This window comes from Notechis scutatus, chromosome Z, assembly GCF_049901735.1.
Source record: "Notechis scutatus isolate UNSWTSFEM ecotype Mainland chromosome Z, rNotScu1.2, whole genome shotgun sequence".
Classification (NCBI taxonomy): domain Eukaryota; kingdom Metazoa; phylum Chordata; class Lepidosauria; order Squamata; family Elapidae; genus Notechis; species Notechis scutatus.
In genome coordinates, this window is record NC_142025.1 from 5,769,035 (window position 1) to 5,790,128 (window position 21,094).

Consider the following 21,094-nt stretch of genomic DNA (forward strand, 5'->3'; position numbering starts at 1 on the left):
GGTTGGCAGAAGCTGGGACAAGTAACGGGAACTCTGTTACGCGGTGCTAGGGATTCGAACCGCCGAACTGCCGACCTTTCTAATCGACAAGCTCAACGTTTTAGCCATTGAGCCATTGCATCCTGCCTTAGGAGGGCATGAAAGCCTTAGGTTAGGTGACTTTGGCCTAATCCTTCTCTCTCAGCCCAACCCACCTCACAAGACTGTTGTAGGGAAAATAGGAGGAAAGAGTATCAGGTCTGTTTGCTGCCTTGAATTATTTACAAAATAATAAAAGTGGGACAAAAAAATCTGAATAATAATACAAGTGGGCTACTTCCTACTCATAACTAGATTTAATTAACCTTTGTAGATTAAGATTTAACCTTTAACATTTAACCTTTGTAGGAGAACCTGAGAAAAAATGATGCTTCAGGGTGGTTTATAAAAGTCCAAATTAATATTTTGTTTCTGAGATGTTTTGTAAATGCCTTGCTTCTGGCAAATGCTCAGCAAAACATTGGGCAGGGCTGAGTAGAAGCCTTGTATGTGTAATAGATTTCATAGCTTTTTGCTGTCTCTTGGGAAGCTGGGATGATATTCTCAAAAACACTGAGAAACAAAATGAAGTATGTTTTGCAGCATTTTCCCTGTAACTCTGGGACAGACATTTCCTTCTTGTTCTGACTCACAACTACTGGAATTTCTTTTTCCCTTAATAATTCACGTGACTTTGCCGCTACTCTAAACTAAACTAAACAATAAAGTAAAGTAAACTCTTCCTTGTAGCAGCCTCATTTAATGTCTGGTAGGACTTTATGTCCTCTTTTCCATTGCTGCATAAGCAAATCAGGGAAGAAAGAACGGGGACATGGCACCAATTGGTGGCCTTCGTTGTGTCTTCCCATTGGCCTGCAGGAGGGAGTGTTGGCCAGGACTGTGAACAATCAAAACATAGAGGTGGAAATATATGTTTAGAGATGCTAAAGAAGTTTGAAGTATGAGGTATATGGCTGTAGTGCCCTAAATCCATGAAAAAAATAATAATCTGAGGTCAGCTTTATGCTCTTCAGGGCTTCCATCATCATCCAGCAATATCTTAGCATTAATAAAGGGATCAAATCAAGAAATTCTAGTGCTGCTTTACAAAGCCTTAGTTAGTTCAAACTTGGATTATTGCATCCAGTTTTGGTCACTACAATATACAAAAAGACTTCGAGTCTTTGAAAAGAGTGCAGAGAAGAGGAACAGAGATGACTAGGGAACTGGAGGCTAAAACATATGAAGAATGGTTGCAGGAGTTAGGTATGTCTAGTCTGATGAAAAGAAAGACGAGGGATGACATGATAGCACTCTTCCAATATCTCAGGGGTTGCCACAGAGAAGAGGGGGGGGGGGTGACACCCTATTCTCCAAAGCATCTGAAGGCAGGATAAGAAACAATGCATGGGAACTAACCAAGGAGAGAAGCAACCTAGAACTAAGGAGAAAATTGCTAACAGAACAATCAACCAATGGAATAGTTTGCCTCCAGAAGGTGTATGTACTCCATCACTGGAGGCTTTCCAAAAGAGACTGGACAGTAGCATAGGGTCTTCTGCGTGAACAAGGAGTCAGACTAGAAGACCTCGAATTGTATTATTCTATGTTCTATATTCTATGTCCCAATAAATAATACGGATAAAATGGTGCTCTCCCTTTATATAGCACTTTCAGAAGAAGCTCAGATTCATTTATTTGGTTTATATTGCCGCCTATTCACCCATGGCGACTCAAGGCAGCTTACACAATGTAAAATCATATTTAAAACAAAAAAATAAAAATAATAACAAGAACTAACAAAAAGAATCGAATAAATTAGTAAAGTACAATAGAACAAAATTTGGGAAAAACAAAAACCAACTCCCCCCCCCTCCACCCCAACGACAGTGGGTCACACTAGCCAATTTTGTTTTGACAAGATTGTTGTCCCTAAGAATGTAAGAAGTGTACTGAATCTGGCAATGGCCCATCTTAATCAATATTGAGCATTTTGAGGGTGGCAGGTTCTAAATCAAATACATATTTATCACAATGGCCAACCAGAAGCCTCTGAAGTGTTGATAAGCAGGACCAGGAGGGCCGCCATTCTCCTTCCATTGCTCTCCTGCAACTGGGTGTTTGGGTACATGCTGTCCCCTACTGGATGATACAGGTAGTCCTAGACTTATGACCACAACTGAGTCCAAAATTTCTGTTGTTAAGTGAGACAGTTGTTAAGTGAATTTTGCCTATTTTTACAACCTTTCTTGCCCCAGGGGTTCAGTGAATCTCTGCAGTTGTTAAGTTAGTGGCACAGTTGTTCAGTGAATCTGGCTTCCCCATTGACTTCGTTTGTCAGAAGGTTGCAAAAAATGATCACATGATCCCCGGGTACTACAACAGTCATATATATGAACTAGTTTCCAAGCGCATGAATTTTGACCACGTGACCACAGGGATGCTGCAATGGTCATAGGTGTGAAAAATGGTCATAAGTCACTTTTTTCATTTTTTTGCCATTGAAACTTTGAAAGGTCACTAAATGAACTGTTGTTAGTTGAGGACTGCCTGTACTTGAGTCTTCAAGGCTGAAAGACCTTGATAGACCTATTCTCTTTTAAAGCCAACCAAATAAATGACCATTACCCCATCCTGTGTACTGAATTTCACAGGTTAATTATCCACCAGCATTGTTTATACCGTAATGACTTCTTTACAGTTACTTGTTTACAAAGTCTTCAATCACTTTCTTTCCTGGAGCAGCCAGAAGTTGACCCTGGAGCATTCTGCTTACATTTACTTGTTTATTATTTATATCCCACCTTTATTAAACAGGGCAGTGAATATATCCAACATACTTTCCTTTTTCTCCCCCCCCCCAACAACAACCCTGTGAGGTAGATTGGGCTGAGAGCAGGGGTGGGATTCTACCAGTTTGCACCTATTCGCTAGAACCGGTTGTTAACATTCTAAGCAGTTCGGAGAACCAGTTGTTAGAAGAAATTACTGGGCTAATCCTGTAAGGAAGGCAGAAAGGAAACATTCTGGTGTTGCTTACAGAAATTGCCTCTCCGTTAACCCTTATTACATTCTTGGCAGGACTAGACTTCCTGTCTCTGGAACTTCTCTGGAGTTTTTCCCCCCTCATTTTCTGGTACTTTGCTTGTGTGGAGTGACCATTCAAAGTTACAATGGCACTGAAAAAAGCGTCTTATGACCATTTTTCACACTTACGACTGAGAGGCCAGGCAAGGAGATGTGTGCCTCGATGTGAGTGATGTTGAGTTGGCCACACCCAGCCAATAACATGACCACCAAGCCATGTCCACCCTGTCACATGACCACCAAGCTACACCCACCACCTAAGCCATGCCCACAGAACCGGTTGTTACAAAATTTGAATCCCACCACTGGCTGAGAGAGAAGGACTGGGCCCAAGTCACCCAGCTAGCTATTATGCCTAAGGCGGGATTAAAACTCACAATTCTCTGCAGATTGACCCAAAATCACCCAACTGGCTTTCATGCTTAAGGCGGGACTAAATCTCTCACTTTCCTAGTGATTGGTCCAAATCACCCAGCCAGTTTCCATGCCTAAAGCGGGACTAGAATTACCAGTTTCCCAGTTTCTACCTTGGTATTTTAACCCTTAGACCAAATTGGCTCTCTAAGCTATATAATAATAGCAAAGACCTGTAATTTGCCCTCTCATTTGGTAGTAGCATTTGCAGGCTTTTCTGCCCTGAGTATTTTCATACATTCACCCAGTCCAACTTTGTCTGCTTGGACTGACAGCAGCTGCCCAAGTTATTCTGCTACTAAAACAATTGCATTGAGGATGTTTGGAAATTAGTCTGTTATCTTTGTGGTCCAAACCCACACATTTCAGTAGCCGATGCTGACAGGAATGCACATATCACTGGAAAACATCTGCCTTGGTTCTTGGGAAGGACTTAATAGGTGGATAAAACATGCCAAATCCAGTCTAGTCATCTGGCAAACTTTGCAACCAGCCATCATAATTTATTAAATTTCTATTCTATTCAACTCACAGCTCTGCAAAGTATTATATTATAATATTATGGTATCTTTATGCAGATATGTAGCTTTCAATCAAAAATTTGGCAGCATTTCAGCTCTCCGAATTTTCAGGATTCTGAGAACTTTAAAGGCAGTTTCTGTAATTCCAGGTAAGTACGCAGCAGTTTTTATTGCTAATATACAAAATTTACAAACTGCCTACCTGTTAAGGATTTAAAGACTACGTTATAGGAACATATATCAAAATAATTGTAAAACAGTCTTACTGAAAAATGAACTGGTCCACTTTAACACAGAGCTAACCTGCTCTATTTCTGCCTGATAAAATTTATGTTGTTCTTGGAAACCTGGAATTTAATCCCCAATTTCAAACCTTGGTAATGATAATCAAGAAGCACTTATTATGCCGTGAAAAAAAAAAAGAATGAGTGTGTATTCAGAATTTGTCCAGAATGTGTCATGCTTAAATGGACTTAAAGAGGCACCAGAAGTTAAAGAGCTAACTCAAATTTGAATCTTAACAAGAAAACTAATATACAGGTAGTCCTCAACTTATAACCACAATTGGGACTGGAATTCTGATAATACAGTACATTGTTATCGTTATAAGTTGATACACCACATAAACGGACCTTATTTTTCACCTGGCTATGAAGCAAATCTCATGGTTGTAAATCTAAACGCACTTTCAAAAGCAGATTGTTTATTTATTTATTGTACATACAAATACACACACACAGGTTGTCATGCAGCTTCATGAATAAGGATTTTAATCTTTTTATTAATCTTCTGTAGTTTTTATCTCATAGTATCATGCTCTAGAAAATAGAGTAGAGTAGAAATAGAATAGGTAGGGTAGGGTAGACTAGAATAGAGTAGAGTAGAACAGAACAGAATACATTTATTGGCCAAGTGTGATAGAAACACAAGAAATAAGTTCTCAGTATGCAAAACAACAAAGTATAATAATCATGATATCAAAACAATAATAATCATAATGACACCAATAAGAGAAGGTAGTGGAACAGATGAGAAAGATAATAGTAATGCAGCCATACTACATGGGTAAATATACTTAGACATAAGACATAAGTACTGTGGGAATTAGGTGTTGAGCAGAGGGATGGCGCAAACGGACACAAAAAAACCTGTCTCTGTGTCTAGTTGTTTTGGCATCCAGTGCTTTATAGTAGCGTCCTGAGGGGAGAGGTCGAAACAGTTTATGCCCAGGTGTGACGGGTCTGTAGATATTTTCTCAGCCCTCTTTCTGACCCTTACAGTATTCAGGTCCTCAATGGAAGGCAGGTTGGTGGCAATTGTTTTTTCTGGAGTCCTAATTATCCTCTGAAATCTGTACTTGTCTTATTTGGTTGCTGTACAAAAAGTTATAGAAGTACAGATGACAGACTTAATAATTCCTCTGCAGAATTGTATCAACAACTCCTGGGACAGTCTGAACTTTCTGAGTTCAGGAATGTTCACAAAGAACATTCTTTGTTGTGTGTGTTTTTTTTAATGGTGGTTGTAATGTTAGGTGCCTGTTTCCAATCCTGGGAGATTATAGAACTCAGAAATATAATAACGTTGATGCTTCCTCTGCCATAGGCTTGAAGATCATTATATCTTCCCTTCTTCAGTCGGTAAAAAAACTTGCAAATGTGATGTTGCTGACGGTTTTCTTCTTGGCTGTGTTTGCATTGGTTGGTCTTCAGCTCTTCATGGGTAACTTAAGACATAAATGTGTTCCCTGTTCGCTTCTCACTGAAAACCTCAACAAAACTGATTGTTTATTAAAGGATGCAGGTAATGTATAAGTTTCCTGTCTTTTGGTAAGCTTTATTGTGATACCTGTTTTAAATTATTTATTGTATTTATAACTGTATTGTTTAACACCATTTATTTGTGAACCATATGCTGAACACTTTAGTTAACAAAATGAGCTGTAAATTAAGAAGTATAAAATCATAGAACTGTGGTGCTGTCAAGGCAGCCTTGGTTTTTTTTTTTTTTTTTTCTCACTCTACAAACCTTTTCCCTAAGTCATACTTGTACTGGAGATGGAGAACCCATAACAGACCTTATTCCAATCTTGCACAGATCTTATCATTTGGGAGTTTCTCCTTACATCTTTATGCCCATTATTTCTGGTTTTGGATCACACCTATTTTGTTACTTTGTTCTTCTCCATATCATGGTCCATAAAATTTTTATGAAGTTGTTGTCAGGGCTCTGACATGCACCCCCATTCAAATCACAAGTCTCTAGCCGCATCTCTCAGAGTAAAAAAATATTGATTCATTAGGAGTTGACATGTCGGCGTTTCCCGGTTGCAGCCGACTCTGAGACACATCCTTCATTTCACCCTTGACCCTGGTCTCCCCCCATCCCCTGGACATATATTCACCAATGAGACACATCCATAGCCAAGAGTCATCAATCATGCTCTCCAGTAATAATTTTTTTCGCCAGAAACTTCGGTTGCCAAAGCAATTATCTGAAGCCTTTAAGGAATGCACTGCTCTCCTCCCTCCCTTTTCTGCTGACCACTAAAAAGAAGTATTTTTAGTTGACACTTGTGCTTTGCATAATATGAAATACTTACAACCAGAACTGAGCCCAAAATTTATGTTGTTCAGTGAGAAATTTGTTAAGTGAGTTTTGCCCCATTTTACGAACTTTTCTTGCCACATTTGCATTTGTTCAATTACTAACATGGTTGTTAAGAGAATCTGGTTTCCCCATTAACTTTGCTTGTCAGAAGGCCGCAAAAAGGGATCACATGACCCCACAGGGACACTGCAACGGTCATAAAATGTGAGTCAAGCTTTGGAATGCAAATCACGTCACCATGAGGATGCTGCAACAGTTGTAAGTGTGAAAAATGGTCATGTCACATTTTTCAGTGCTGTTGTAACTTTGAACAGTCATTAAGCGACTGGTTGTAAATCTAGACTACCTTTACAAGTTTTCTTTTTGGTTTATTTATTTCTGCTTGGGATTAGGGGTTTGTCTCAGAGCATTATTTCCCAAAACTTTACATTCTCTGGACCCTCTTTGGCATTAAATATAATGAAAATAAGAAGGTGGTTGCAATTCAGGACTTAATTTAGAAGTATTTGCCCTGCCTTTCCAGACACACCCCTGATTTTGTGAGAGCACTCTCAAGATTGTCATTTGGATTTTCCCCAATTCCAAGAACAGTGAAAACTCCCAAAAGAAGCCTTTGCGGGTAGTCCTTGACTTACAACCTGTTGCTTAACGACTTTGAAGTTACGACCAATCTGAAAAAGGGAGCTTAGGACCTGGATTTGAAGTTTCAAGCGTCCTCCATGGTCACATGATTAAATTTTATTTGCTTGACAATATGGATGCGTTTATGGCAGCATCCATGGTCACATGACCCATGTTTTACAACAATTTTGCTTAAAACCAGCACTTTCAGTTTGGGGCAAAACTGCATCTGTAGTGAACTACTCTTTTTTTTTTAAACTATGGTGTTAGCTTAACTGTGGATTCACTTAAGCAACCATAGTGATTTGCTTAATGATTGCTATTAAAAAGTTTTAAAATAGAGTTGGTTATATGACCAACCTGTTTTATGACCATTTCAACACATAACTGTATTGGGTAGGCTCCATTACAGTCATATGTTGTGGAGTACCTGTATCTCTGTATATGTAAAACAACAGAAATTGTTGTTTCAGAGCTGGTAAATCACTGGACATATTTTTTTATTGACTTCATATATGAAGTGCCAGAGAAGGCTTAATGAAATGTGTTCATAATGTATCTTATGTTGCCTTAATACACTGCTCCAAATTATTGCATATTTCTTATGAAAAATTTCTGGAATTGAGACGGGGGACAGGTAAGGTAAAGCTATCCAACAAATAAAACACAGATAAGGGGAAGTTATAGCTCTTCTTACCTGCATGTTCCTATTTCCTGTAAAAGTTAGGCTGCCATTTTTGTTGTGAATCTACAGTAAATATTTTTCCTTTCTTTTGAGATGAGCAGTCTGTTGAAATACATCAGATATATTCTGTTTTTTCAGAAATGCCTCCAGCTATATTATTTGGAGGTCTTCCTGTTATCTTGCCTTTTTTTTCTGCCTCCTGTTGTCCTTTTATCTCTCTCATTCTACTTACCTACCCAAGCCAGGTTCTGAAATAAGGATTTTATTTTTAAAAGTTAAGCCAGCGCTTATTTGCAGGCTAATAAATTATTCTTTATACAGAAGTTATCCAATGGATGGTTTTAACCATGCATATCAGGATAGGATGATATTTTGAAATATTTCCTTTTTTTCTCCCCAGAAAATTATGGTGACTATTTCAATAGCACTTCTGAGCCATTGCTATGTGGATTCAGCCTAAATCCTAAGTATATACTTTTTTTTCTTAAAACATTTTAACTGTAAAATAGAATTGTTTTCAGAATAATTGAGGCGACAGTAATGGAGGTAGGCAAGATTCTACGTAATCTTCCTTCCTTCCTTCCTTCTTTCCTTCCTTTTTTAAAAAGAGGAATACTCTTAAAATGCTGGGCCTTTTAAACTTTGAGGTAAGGAAGATGCGCTCATTGAGAGCCAGTGTGGCCTGGAGGCCAAAGGAGTGCTTCAAGTGCCTTAGAGGCTGTTGGATGTCTTGGCCCCATAAATATGCTTGCAATTGGGTTCTTGGAGGACAACCATTTATCTATTTTTTGAGGCAGAAAATTGAACTGAACTAGTCCTTGTGTTCTAGTGGAGCAGGAAATAGAAGAGATTAGACTGCCATTCATCAGAAATGATGTAGGGTCTCCTGCTTGGGCAGGGGGTTGGACTAGATGAACTATAAGGTCCCTTCCAACTCTGATTATCTGTTATCTGTTAAATCTAGGTGATTGTCTGGTGATAATTGAGGGAAAAATTGTGAATGTGGGGTACCTTGGTAGTCAACTGCTTTGAAACTCATCAAATTTGATACTCAATGCATTTTGACATGAAAATTTTGTCCCAGTGCTCATGTTTGTTTGGTACTCAACATACAAGCTTGAACTTGTTGATGTCAGCTGTCTTGTGACTCACTATATTATTGTTTATAGGAAAAAAAATGTTGATATTAATAATTTTTGATACCCTTCGCACCTCCGGAACCAATTAACGATGAGTATTAAGTTACTACTGTATAAGCAGAAGGCAAAGGCAATTTATTTATTTATTTACTTGTATCCTTTATTGTTTTTACAAATAACTTAAGGCAGAAAATGAAGTGGCTGAAAGAATGACTGTCCCAAAGTCACCCAGCTGACTTTCATGACTAAAGCAGGACTAGGACTCAGTATCTCCCTCTTTCTAACCTGGTGCCTTAATCACTAAACCAAATTGATTCTCTGTTGTTTTAAGTTTTGGGGAGTAAATTTGAAGGAGACCCATGCAATATTCCTGCAAAAGGTTATGGCATGCTGATGACATCTTATAAAAGACTTACTCTACTAATGCTATAAAACTATGACATACAGTTTTGTAAGTTTCAAGAGAGCTCATATAAGAAAAAAGCAGAATTTATATAAAAGCATTTGCCGCACTGGCATTTCCCTTTTTGGAATAAAAGGACATTGAGTAGGTTAAAAAAAAAGAACATTCAAAATTATTATAGGTTGTCCTCAATTTACAACCAATTGCTTAGTGACATTTGAATTTATGACAGATTTCCCCAGGGCTACTTACAACTGGATTTGAAGTTCCAGTGCTACTCCCCTCACCTCCTTCCTTGGTCGCATTTTGGGCAGTTGATAACTGGCCCATGTTTATAGTCGGTTGCATAGTCCCACAGTTATGTGACCGTAATTTACAATGTTTTTCCCCTCATTTACTTACAGTTTCTGTCAACCCCCCCACCCATTGTGGATAATGGATTTGTTTAATAATCACAGCAATTCATTTAACAACCACCTCAAAATCACATGGTGATCTGCTTAACAGCCTGCATGATTAATTCCAGGCTCCATTATAATCATAGATCAAGGATGAGGGCCAAATTTGGCTTTAAGTTCTGCCTCAGCTTATCTTTTTCATTAAGCAACTGAATTGGAAGACCATTTAAAGCAGGGGTGTCAAACTTTGATTTCTTGGAGGGCTGGATCAGCATTGTTGTTGTCCTCCGTGGGCCGGCCGGGGGGGACAAGGAGACAGGATGGACATCATCCTACAACACCCTGCTGGGCAAAACGGTCCTGCTTGTTTTGGCCGGCTGGAAACAGGCCACGTGGGGGCCTCCCGTGGCCTGTTTTGGCTGGCAGGATGCTGCAGGAGGCCATCCAGGCCAAAAATGGGTCGCGTGGGGGCCGCCCATGATTTCCCCGTAGCTCATTTTTGCTAGCAGAGGCACCACGGGCTGGTCCTTTGTTATTTCCAGGCCAGCCTCACGGACCAGATCTAAGCACTAAACCCTAACCCTTGAATTTGACACCTCTGATTTAAAGCAATTTATTGCAGTCCTCTGATAAAGTGGAGTCTCCCTATGAAAAAGAGGAAAAATAGTTTACATTGATTGTTATAGGAAGCCCAACATAGAACTTCAAAGCAAAAACTGATTGGCTTAGAAATAGTCTTCTGACCAGTTACAACACTAAGGATTAAAGCATCCAATAATATGTGAGCATAGCAATAGAAAAAAAAGCATTGTATTTGGAATAAATGCAAAAGAAACATTTGCAAAGGAAAAACATCAGAATGGGTATGAGTAAGTTACATTCTCAATACTTCCCAAGGTTGGGCTTGAGTATTTTCTTTGTTCATGGATGCTGAAAATGACACTGTTATCTACAATATATTGAATGCTTTCCTGCCAGTGCTGGTTTCTAACAGGAAGGCTTTTCTTGAAGGTTAAGTCTCATGGGAATTTATTTATTTATTTATTTGTCAAGCATGCATTTGATAATATATATAAGTATAAACATGATTATTAATACATGAAATAAATACGAATAAAAGGGAACATTAAGACAAGGATGGTAGGCACATTGGTGCTCTTATGCATGCCCCTTACAGACCTCTTAGGAATGGGGTGAGCAATACATTTGAAAAAGCAAATTTAAAATACAAGAAAATTCATGTCAGTCAGTATTACAAAAAGCATGTTTCAAGTATTACAAAGTCCATCCTCAAGGACTACCTGTACTGGCCCTCAAGGACTACCTGTACTGTGATACATATAGTTATAGCAAAAATCCTTTTTAAAAAACAAACAAAAATGAAGACTAATGCTAGTGTCATGTTTGGTTTATCATTAGTAAAACAGAATGTCCCTTGAACAGCGTTTGTGTGAAGTATAAAGATAATCCCGATTTTGGATATACCAGTTTTGATCACTTGGGGTGGGCGTTTCTGTCATTATTTCGATTGATGACGCAGGACAGCTGGGAACGTCTCTATAGACAGGTAAACTTTTCAAATAACTAAAGGTAAGAAATGTGCAAAACAGAGTGAAGGACACATTATTTGCTGGGATAATGCAGTTGTTTCATATCCTATTTGAATGTTGTGGTTTGCATTAAATTATGGTCATTGGTCTCATATCAGCAGTATAAAAAACATTATCAAATTTATCTATGATATAGTGGTGAATATATGTAGCTTGGGTATAGGATGAGGGAGAAGGTTTGTTCTCAGAGCTTGTTAGTTGGTTTCCAAATATTTTTGTTATCAGTAAAGCCAAATGTGGCTTTTTCAGGCTTTTGTGCCTTGGCATGCATATTTTCCAATGAGGCAAGCTGAGAAAGGAAGATCATTTTATTATAACTTATCAGAATATTCAGACAGAAGAGGTTCCTCTCATTCAAAGAGGGAACCCAGATCTTTAGCTTATAACCCCTTTTATAGAAAAATGCAAGAGGAAAGTTGTTTGGACAGGATAAAAGTAACCTCCCCTTTGCATAGGAAATCAGTTACAAGTAGTCAAACATGTTACGTATTTGCATCCCATAATATCACACCTGTTCATTAAAATGAGATCTGAGGTTAGAAGGGGCATAAATTGTAAGGAAAAAGATTGGTTATATTTCACTAAAGAAATAAACTAGACCCCAATTTGTACTAACAATTTTTTTCTTATCTGGAGATAATCTCCAGCTATTTATCTTTTCAATTTAGGAATGTTAAAAGCTATTCCTAAATTCCTGTCTCTAATGACCCTGAACATCCTTTCTAAGACAGAAAATGTCAAATCTAAATACAAAAAAACTATGTTAAAAATATAAAATTAACATACAAAGTATCTATGTTAGCTAACATTACAAAACCCATGTCATTTGCCCCTCACTAGGTAACAAGGGACGTGGTGGCTCAGTGGCTAAGACGCTGAACTTGTCGATCAGAAAGGGTCAACAGTTCAGCAGTTCGAATCCCTAGCACTGCATAATGGAGTGAGCTTCCATTACTTGTCCCAGCTGCTGCCAACCTAGCAGTTCGAAAGCATGTAAAGATGCAAGTAGAAAAATAGGGACCCCTTTGGGGGAAGGGAACAGCGTTCCGTGCACCTTTGGTGTTTAGTCATGCCGGCCACATGACCACGGAGACGTCTTTGGACAGCGCTGACTCTTCAGCTTTGAAACAGAGATGAGCACTGCCCCCGAGAGTCGGGAATAACTAGCACCTATGTGTGAAAGGAACCTTTACCTTTAGGTAACATATTAGGTAAGATATTACCTAGCCTGGTAACAAAATGTTTGGAAACCCGCAACGAACTTTCACTTTCAAATTTAGCTATCATATATTAATTACCACAATTCATTAGCTTGACCATAAGACACAATATGATCTTTACAATATCAAATTAACAAATTTACTTCTTTGAAATGTTCACAATATGTGCATGTTTGTACGAAATCTTGGTTTAATATATTTGTTTTGAGAAAGTTCTCTGATTTTTGTGTTTACAGGTTATCAGAACATCTGGAAAATCCTACAGCATATTTTTTTTTATCATCATCTTTCTGTGTTCGTTCTATCTTTTCAATTTAATCCTGGCTGTTGTTTCAATGGCATATGAAGAGCAAAATAAAGCAACCTTAGCACAAACAAAGGCAAGGGAAATGTTACTTCAAGAAGCAAAAAAAGTGCTGAGGAAACAAAAGGTTTGTAAATAACATTTAGGACTGCAAATTTCTATACAGGTAGTCCCCGGCTTACAACAGTTTATTTAGTAACCATTCAAAGTGACAAAGGCACTGAAAAATGTGACTTATGACATTTTTTCATAGTTATGACCTTTGCAGCATCCCCATGATCATATGATTGAAATTCAGATGCTTGGCAACTGACATGCACTTATGACAGTTGCAGCGTCCCGGAACCATGCAATCCCTTTTTGAGACCTTGTGGCAAGCAAAGTCAATGGGAAAACAGATTCTCTTCACAACTAGGTTACTAACTTATCAACTACAATGATTCATTTAACAATTATGGCAAGAAAAGTTGTAAAATGGAACAAAAGTCACTTAGCAAATGTCTTACTTAGCAACAGAAATTTTGGGCTCATTTGTGGTATAAGTTGAGGACTACCTGTACTACTAAATAAATCTATTGCAGACATGAAAATAGGAAGGAAATGCATCATTAATATATGTTTTCATGTTCTTGATTAAAAGAATATTCTCTGTATGGTTCTTTGTGTCATGTTTTTTGTTATTTTGTATTTTTAACTTTGTTATTTTGTGTTTTTAAGTCCGTAAGCAGCTCAAAGCCTTTACGAGTGATAGGCAGCTAAATAAATTTATTAATAAATATGATTATTCTTGTAATATACAAATACAGAATTTGGGAAAAGGTAAAATGGTAAAGGTAAAGATTTCCCTCGCACATGCGTGCTAGTCATTTCCGGCTTTAGAGGGCGCTGCTCATCTCCGTCACAAAGCCAAAGAGCCAGTGCTGTCCAAAGATGTCTCCGTGGTCATGTGGCCTGCATGACTAAACGCTGAAGATGCCCGGAACGCTGTTCCCTTCCCACCAAAGTGGTCCCTATTTTTCTACTTGCATCTTTACATGCTTTCGAACTGCTAGGTTGGCATAGTAACAAATAATTAAATAAAATCAACAACTCTTCCTTTAAAAACAAAAAGCTCTTTAACACAATATATCAGGAAAAAAATAATAATAGATTGCTCAAAATCTGTTCAGTGGTAGATGTGGAAATTAGAATCAATTAATCTAGTAGGGACTATGGCAAAATTATTAAAAGTGTATACTTTATTAATCAATATTTTCTGTCTTAATATTTTAAAGTAGAAGAAGTAATGTAAATAAATTAGTGAGTGAGACTGTGTGCGCGTGTATGTTTACAGATGTGTAAGTTGACTCATGACCTAAACTGAGCCCAAAATTTCTCTTGCTAGGTTAGACACATGTTATGTGAGTTTCGCTCCATTTCACAAACTTTCTTGCCACAGTTGTTAAGTGAATCATTGCAGTTGTTAAGTTAGTAACATGGCTGTTAAATGAATCTGACTTCTCCATTGACTTTGCTTATCAGAAGGTCGCAAAAGAGGATCACATAACTCCCCCCACAAGACCCTGCAAACATCATAGATATGAATGAGTTGTCAAGCATCTGAAATTTGATCACATGACTATGTGGATACTACAGCAGTCATAAGTGTGAAAAATGGTCACGTCACTATTTTCAGTGCTGTTGTGGCTTCAAACGGTCACTAAATGAACTGTGCTAAATCAAGGACTATCTGTAATATTAGTGTCATGCTGAAGGAGACTCTGTGTGTGTGATACACACAAACTATGTATGCATATGTATGTATGAAAAGAAAGTAAACAAAATAATGGAACTGTAAAATAAACAATGAAAAAGAAAACTGCAAGAATATATCAATACGATAACAAAAGATGCAGAGCAGAGAGCAGTGCACTTGTGTTTGTGTTTGTCATCAATCTTCAATCCAGCAGCCACCTCTCTCTACGTATATACGAATATGTATGTGTGTCTCCATCTCTATCTATCTCTAATCTCTATCTCTATCTAACTCTCCACCCCCCACCCCCATATTATTCATGTGTGGTATTTTTTCCTAATCAAATTGACCCTGCTTTCCTTCCAAGATTATCCAGATATTGACATCTGCTGGGGCATTGGTGTGCATATTTATTTATTTCGTTGCATATCAGATTTTACAAGATCGGTATTTCTTTTACTTATCGCTGCTACTCCTCCTCTTACAATGCATACCTGAAAAAAATTATGTTTCAGGAACTGGTTTCACAAAGTCTCCTGGCACTGTCAAATGAAAACTCGGAAGGGCCAAGTGAAGAATCCGAAAATAAAAAACGGAAAAGGACTTTTAAGAGAAAGAAGAAATGCAAAAACACAAAATCCAAAACCTATGGAGAAGACGAAACAATGTTTTATTCACCACCTGATAAAAATCAAAAGGAGCTTGTAAGTTTAAGCGTTTATAATCTTTACATAAACAGAGTGCAAAATGTATCAAGCTCATTAAATTGAAGTATACAGTTTTTAAGGGGCAACCAACAAAGTGCTATATTTTCATTTCATAGATTTATAAATCTGTAAGTCAAATTAAAACAAAAACTTTGAAAAATACATTATCTAGTTGCACCTACAGTTTTATTCCAACTACAATTTTATTTTCTATCTCAGGTTTTTATCTTCCCAACTGCTTTTTCTAAATGCGTTTCATCATTCGTGTGCATTCCCCCCCCCCCAACAGTATCTCCAGGATAGATCAAAAGAGGCAGGATGCTGGTCACAGTATTGTGTGTGCAGGGGTGATGTTGAAATGTGCCCAGCCTGGCAGGATGGAGGCATCCAACCAGAGGGGGGTATTCAGCAGGTTCAGACAGGTTCTGGAGAACCGGTAGCGGAAATTTTGAGTAGTTCAGAGAACCGGCAAATACCGCCTCTGACTGGCCCCGCCTCCATCTATTCTCCGCCTCCTGAGTCCCAGCTGATTGGCTGGGTCTTCTTTGGTTGCTCTGCAGAGGAGAACGGAGCTGGAAAGCAGGTTAGTGGGGTGGGAAGGGAAGGGGGATTTTGCAGTATCCTTCCCCTGCCACGCCCACCAAGCCACACCACTCCTACCAAGCCACGCCCACAGAACTGGTAGTTTAAAAAAATTGAATACCACCACTGGATCCAACACAGAGCTAGTCTAGACTCAGTGCACAACCTTAAGAAGGGCCAGGACCAGCCCACCCTGAATGGTTTGGAGCCTTATTTACTGTAATTTTTTTCCCAAAGGAAAACTGACAGACTGGGGAGATTCCTGTATAACAGACAGAACATAATAAAGTAGAGTTAGCTTGAATTCTGCCCATATAGGCTTGGTTATTTCCGCCTGATTCCCCCCCTCCCACATTCATTTAATCAAAGCAAGCAAACAATGAGTTCAGAATATATGCTAACTTTACTAGATTTCTGCAGCTACATACTCATTTTTATTATGAATAAAGAATGCCTGTAATCAGTAACGGATGGAAGGTCAAATGCTGAAATAAGTATGTGATTATTTTTTTAATGTGTTTAAAATGAAATTTCATTAGTATTGATCGTTGTTGACTTACTACCGTAATTAGAACCAGAAGTTATGTTACTAAGCGATGCGATTAAGTGAGTCACACCCCATTTTATGACTTTTTTTTTTGCTGTGGTCGTTAAGCAAATCACATCGTTAAGCGAATGGCTTCCAGTTTGACTTGGATTGTTGGAAGCCCCCCCACTCCCCCCCGGAAGGGTGCCAGTGGCGATCATGTGACCCCCATGGGCAAATATGTGCCAATTTCCAAGCATCCAAATTTTGATGACATGACCTTGTGAACACTGCCACAGTTGTAAGCGAGAGGGTCAGTTGTAAGCAAGAACAGCAGTTGTAAGTCACTTTTTTCAGCACTGCCGTAACTTTGAACCATCATTAAACAAATGGTCGTAAGTTAAGAACTTACCTGTGTGATGTAGTGGAACGTCCTTCCTGGGGTTGTGGGTATTCCATCACTATTGGTTTTCAAGTAAAGGTCTGGGATAGTAGGGAGCTGGCCTAGAAGAACTCTGAGGTTTCCTCCAACGCTATGATTTTGTGCTTTATTCTGCCTGGATTGTGGAGGTCATAGCAATGGTTACTCCCCCAGATCCTATCCCTGCTGAATGCTTAGAGCTATCCTAAACAATGTGTTTCTCTTCCCTGGCTCTGATCACCAAAAATGCTTAAGGTCTTTGGGGAAAAAAAATAAACATGGCAATAGAACAAATTGGCAAGCTATTCCCCCCCCCCCCATCTCCATACAGGAAAGAGGAACGATGACTTTGCAAGTTCCGTTCACGGCAGTCATTCTTTTAAACAGAATAGGCTGCAAGTGCTAGAAATTTTTCTTGCCCTTTTGTTTAAAATGGGGTTGAGGTGATTTTTGTTGCTTTAAGATCTGCAATATCTCAGAGGAAGAGATTCTCAAAACAAAAGAAAAAGAGTTGTAAGGGTCCTTGGAGGTCTCAGTCCAACCCTGTACTCAGGCAGGAAACTCTATAAATTTCAGACAAATGACAGTCCAACCTCTTCTGGAAAACTTCAAGTGAGGGAGCACCCACAGCTCCTGGAGGCAAACTGCACCGCTGATTAATTGTTATTGTCAGAAAATTTCTCCTTAATTCTAATTCTTAGTTTTTCTCTGGGCAGCTAGAAGTCAGCACTGAAAGATGTATGACTTTCTCCAATCATAGGTCAAGCTGATTTTTAAGTAACTGGAAAATATAAAGAATATTGTGGAAGATCTTTTAGCCCTCTTTCTCATTTTCAGAATGCAGGTAGTCCTCATCTTATCACCACAATCAAAATTTCTGTTGCTAAACGAGATGTTGTGACTTTTGCCCCGTTTTACCACTTTCCTTGCCACAGTTGTTAGGTGAATCACTGCGGTTATTAATGTAGTAACACAGTTGTTAAGTGAATCTGGCTTTCCCATTGGCTTTCCTTGTTAGAAGGTCACAAAAGATGATCATATGATCTCGGATCATATCCTTGCCAGTTGCCAAGCATCTTCATTTTGATCACATGATCATGGAGATGCTGCAATAGTCATAAGTGTGAAAAATGGTAATAAGTCACTTTCTTCAGTGCTGTTTTAACTCAAACAATTACTAAACAAACGGTTGTAAGTCAAGGACTACGGTTGACAGTGAGGCCTTTAGTTCGGCACAACAAAATGCCTGGAATAATGTGATACCTCTAACAAGTACAGACAATTAATATACCACTAAGCATATGTTTATCAACTACTTTGAATAAGCTGTATCATATTCAAGAGGATCTTAACCTATGATCTTTTCCAGGAAATTATTCTTCTGTACTCACTCAATGAGAGATGTTTCAATAAAAGGGTACATTAATAGTTCAAACATTCACTTTATTCAGTAAAGTGGGGGGTTTTTTTTTCTTCCACAGAAGGAGATGGTGATGTCCTATCAACTACCTCTTACAATGCTTGATGACCCATTTCAAAGGCAGAAATTAACAAGTGCTGCCAATGTGATTAGCAAAACTATGGGTGAGTGAAAAGATAACAAAATAATTTTCAAAAATATAATGGGCAGAAATTATTTTAATTGCTTGGTAAAAAGTGAAAATAATTCAGCTTCTTTTTTCCTTCCCCTTCCCCTTCCTTGTCTGTTGAAAATGAAAAAGCGAAAAGTATTAGCGTCACAGCAAAGGCCATTGTGGAAATCCCCTTCAGTCCTTTCAAAATATTTGTTCACACATATTTAATAATGAACTGTAAAAATAATTCCACCACATTTTTATGGGGTCTTTGGTGTGTCTGAACTTGGTTGGGGTTTTTTTTCTTTTCATTACCAAACTAGTAATGAAATGTATGAAAGAAAAGTTTGGCAATGTTTAATTAATTTGGCAATGAAGCATCAAGAAAAAACAATAACAACCTAGCTCAAAAGCACCAAGGTCAGGACCCCAATAATTCAACCCTGAGCTACAAAGATTATCTTCTATCCATGCTACATGTTTGTTTGGTTTTCTTTCTGAGCTTTTGGCTTTCACTACTGGCAGGTTTTCAGATAAATGTCAATGATTTGGAAAATTCGACTCCTATTTTTTTTTACAACAAAACAACTTCAGTACCATTATTATATTACAAACAATTAAGTTTTCATGGTACAAAATTCATTTAAATTTCTGTTGTGTTGTATTATTTACAAAACTAAGAAGGTTGTGACCCAGAGTGTGGTCAAAAAAGCCAAGATGGCAACTATAATGATGCTGTTGTAACCCCACCTGTTTTCATGTATATTACAACCTTGATTATTTTAACCATACTCTGGTTAACACCTCCTGGTCCTCCCCTCTAATTCAGCCAAAAAAGCCCAGGATTCAAACAGAAACACAACTACATTGTCTCTAACTGAAGCAATAATTATTACGACTATCACATCCATAAAGCTTTTCAAGCAGATTTAGGTGTGCAGATTGGTGACCACTAGCATGCTAAATTGAAATATGTGTGACAAAACACCTTTCTGGCCTGACCTTAATCTCCCATGTCTTAGATCAATGCGCTATTCCAGGTCCTAAGCTTAGAGTCAGAACACTGTACTACATACCTCTACAGCAGAGTACTCCAACCTTTCTGGGTTGGTGGCCTAGGGAGGGGCATGCACCTTTACATGCACATGCGCACACGCAAATAGGTCTTTGAGCGTGCGTCTGATGCAAATGGGGCCAGTAGCTAGTGCAAGTAGGATCTGTGTGAGCATTAGATTGGGGACCCCTTCTCTACAGTACTTTAAAAGGAACTTGTTGATTTCCCCTAAACAAAATTATTGTTAGTCCAGTCCCAGCTTGGGCACTGAGGAAAGAAAGACTCTCAACTCCATATGCAGTGAAAGAAATACTTTTACTAAGTCATTACAGTGTAAGAAAAGCCAATTCTGAATATTCCTGCACAAAAATGATAGTTTTCCCTTCTCCTGGGCCTTCCCCCCTGGTTATCTCGTTAGTGTCCAATAAAGTTTAAATTTGTTGCATGGGTAAGAATCTTACATTTGGTTGGAAAAGGCAAAGCAGAGCCTGGAGAGGAGTCAAGACAGGAATTAGCCTGGAATCCTTATGTTGCCACAAGCACTCCAAGACCAGCCTCCCTCTTGAATTTCATTGGCTTTTCCCTAGTGCCAATTTAGTGCTGATAGTTGATTAGATTCTTGTGTATAAGCCATAAATCTTCTGAACTAGTACTTTATGTCAAGTTTGAAGCGCATTTATGCTGTTGCAAACATATCGCTTCTCAGAACCAAAGGGGAGGGAAGAGTAAGATGGACAAACATTAAGAAGGCGAGCCATGAGAGCAAAGGACACTTAGGCAGGTGTTTACCAAGACCGAAGACTTTTTCTCATAACACTACAATGACACTCAATTGGACAATGTGACTGCACTAATAGGGGGAGGGAGAATTCTGTCCTTTAATTATGTGGGTTTGCACGGGAATTAGCTAGATATGGTTTTGCCCTCATCAGTGCCAAAATGATGTATTCAATAAAGTTTTACATTCAGAGATTAGAATGCATTGGACATGCTTGCTCTGGTTGGGTTCATCAGTCGGAATAGTGACACTGTATGTGTGATTCTGATTCCATATGCCTGACAGTTTCTCAGCCTTGGCCCTCTTAAAAGATGTGGACTTACACTCCCAGGGTTGTCTGGCTAGCTGGCTGAGGAATTCTGGGACTTGAAGGCATACCTCTTAATAGGGCCAGAGGTTGAGAAACTGTCAAGAACATGGTCTATAGCCATGATGGCGAACCTATGGCACGTGTTCAGGAAGCCGTCGGCGCAGCTCAGTTCCACTGCTCATGTGCGCACCTCCCACCAGCCAGCTGATTGTCAGGTATCTGCTGTGCATGCACGGGGGTGGGGCGCATGCACGAGACATGCGTGCATGTGCAGGGGCACAGGTTGTGCACAAGGTGGTCATGTGTGTGCATGCACAGGGGCATGGGTTGCATATGGGGACCCAAATGTGCATGCGCAGGAGTGTGGAAGGGTCGTG

At 38.8% G+C, this 21,094-nt stretch overlaps 1 protein-coding gene across 2 annotated transcripts in view; it reads left to right on the top strand.

Moving 5' to 3' along the window:
• Nucleotides 1–5,369: 5,369 nt before the first annotated feature.
• Nucleotides 5,370–21,094, top strand: part of LOC113419491 (sodium channel protein type 5 subunit alpha-like) — a 140,364-nt gene continuing 124,639 nt past the window's right edge. For both annotated transcript variants that reach the window (XM_087947848.1, XM_087947847.1), the window contains exons 1-6: nucleotides 5,370–5,843; nucleotides 8,357–8,423; nucleotides 11,316–11,463; nucleotides 12,963–13,157; nucleotides 15,281–15,469; nucleotides 18,483–18,585. In XM_087947848.1, the coding sequence (XP_087803974.1) occupies nucleotides 5,702–5,843; nucleotides 8,357–8,423; nucleotides 11,316–11,463; nucleotides 12,963–13,157; nucleotides 15,281–15,469; nucleotides 18,483–18,585 (844 nt within the window). In that variant the 5' untranslated portion in view covers nucleotides 5,370–5,701. The remainder of the gene's footprint in view (nucleotides 5,844–8,356; nucleotides 8,424–11,315; nucleotides 11,464–12,962; nucleotides 13,158–15,280; nucleotides 15,470–18,482; nucleotides 18,586–21,094) is intronic.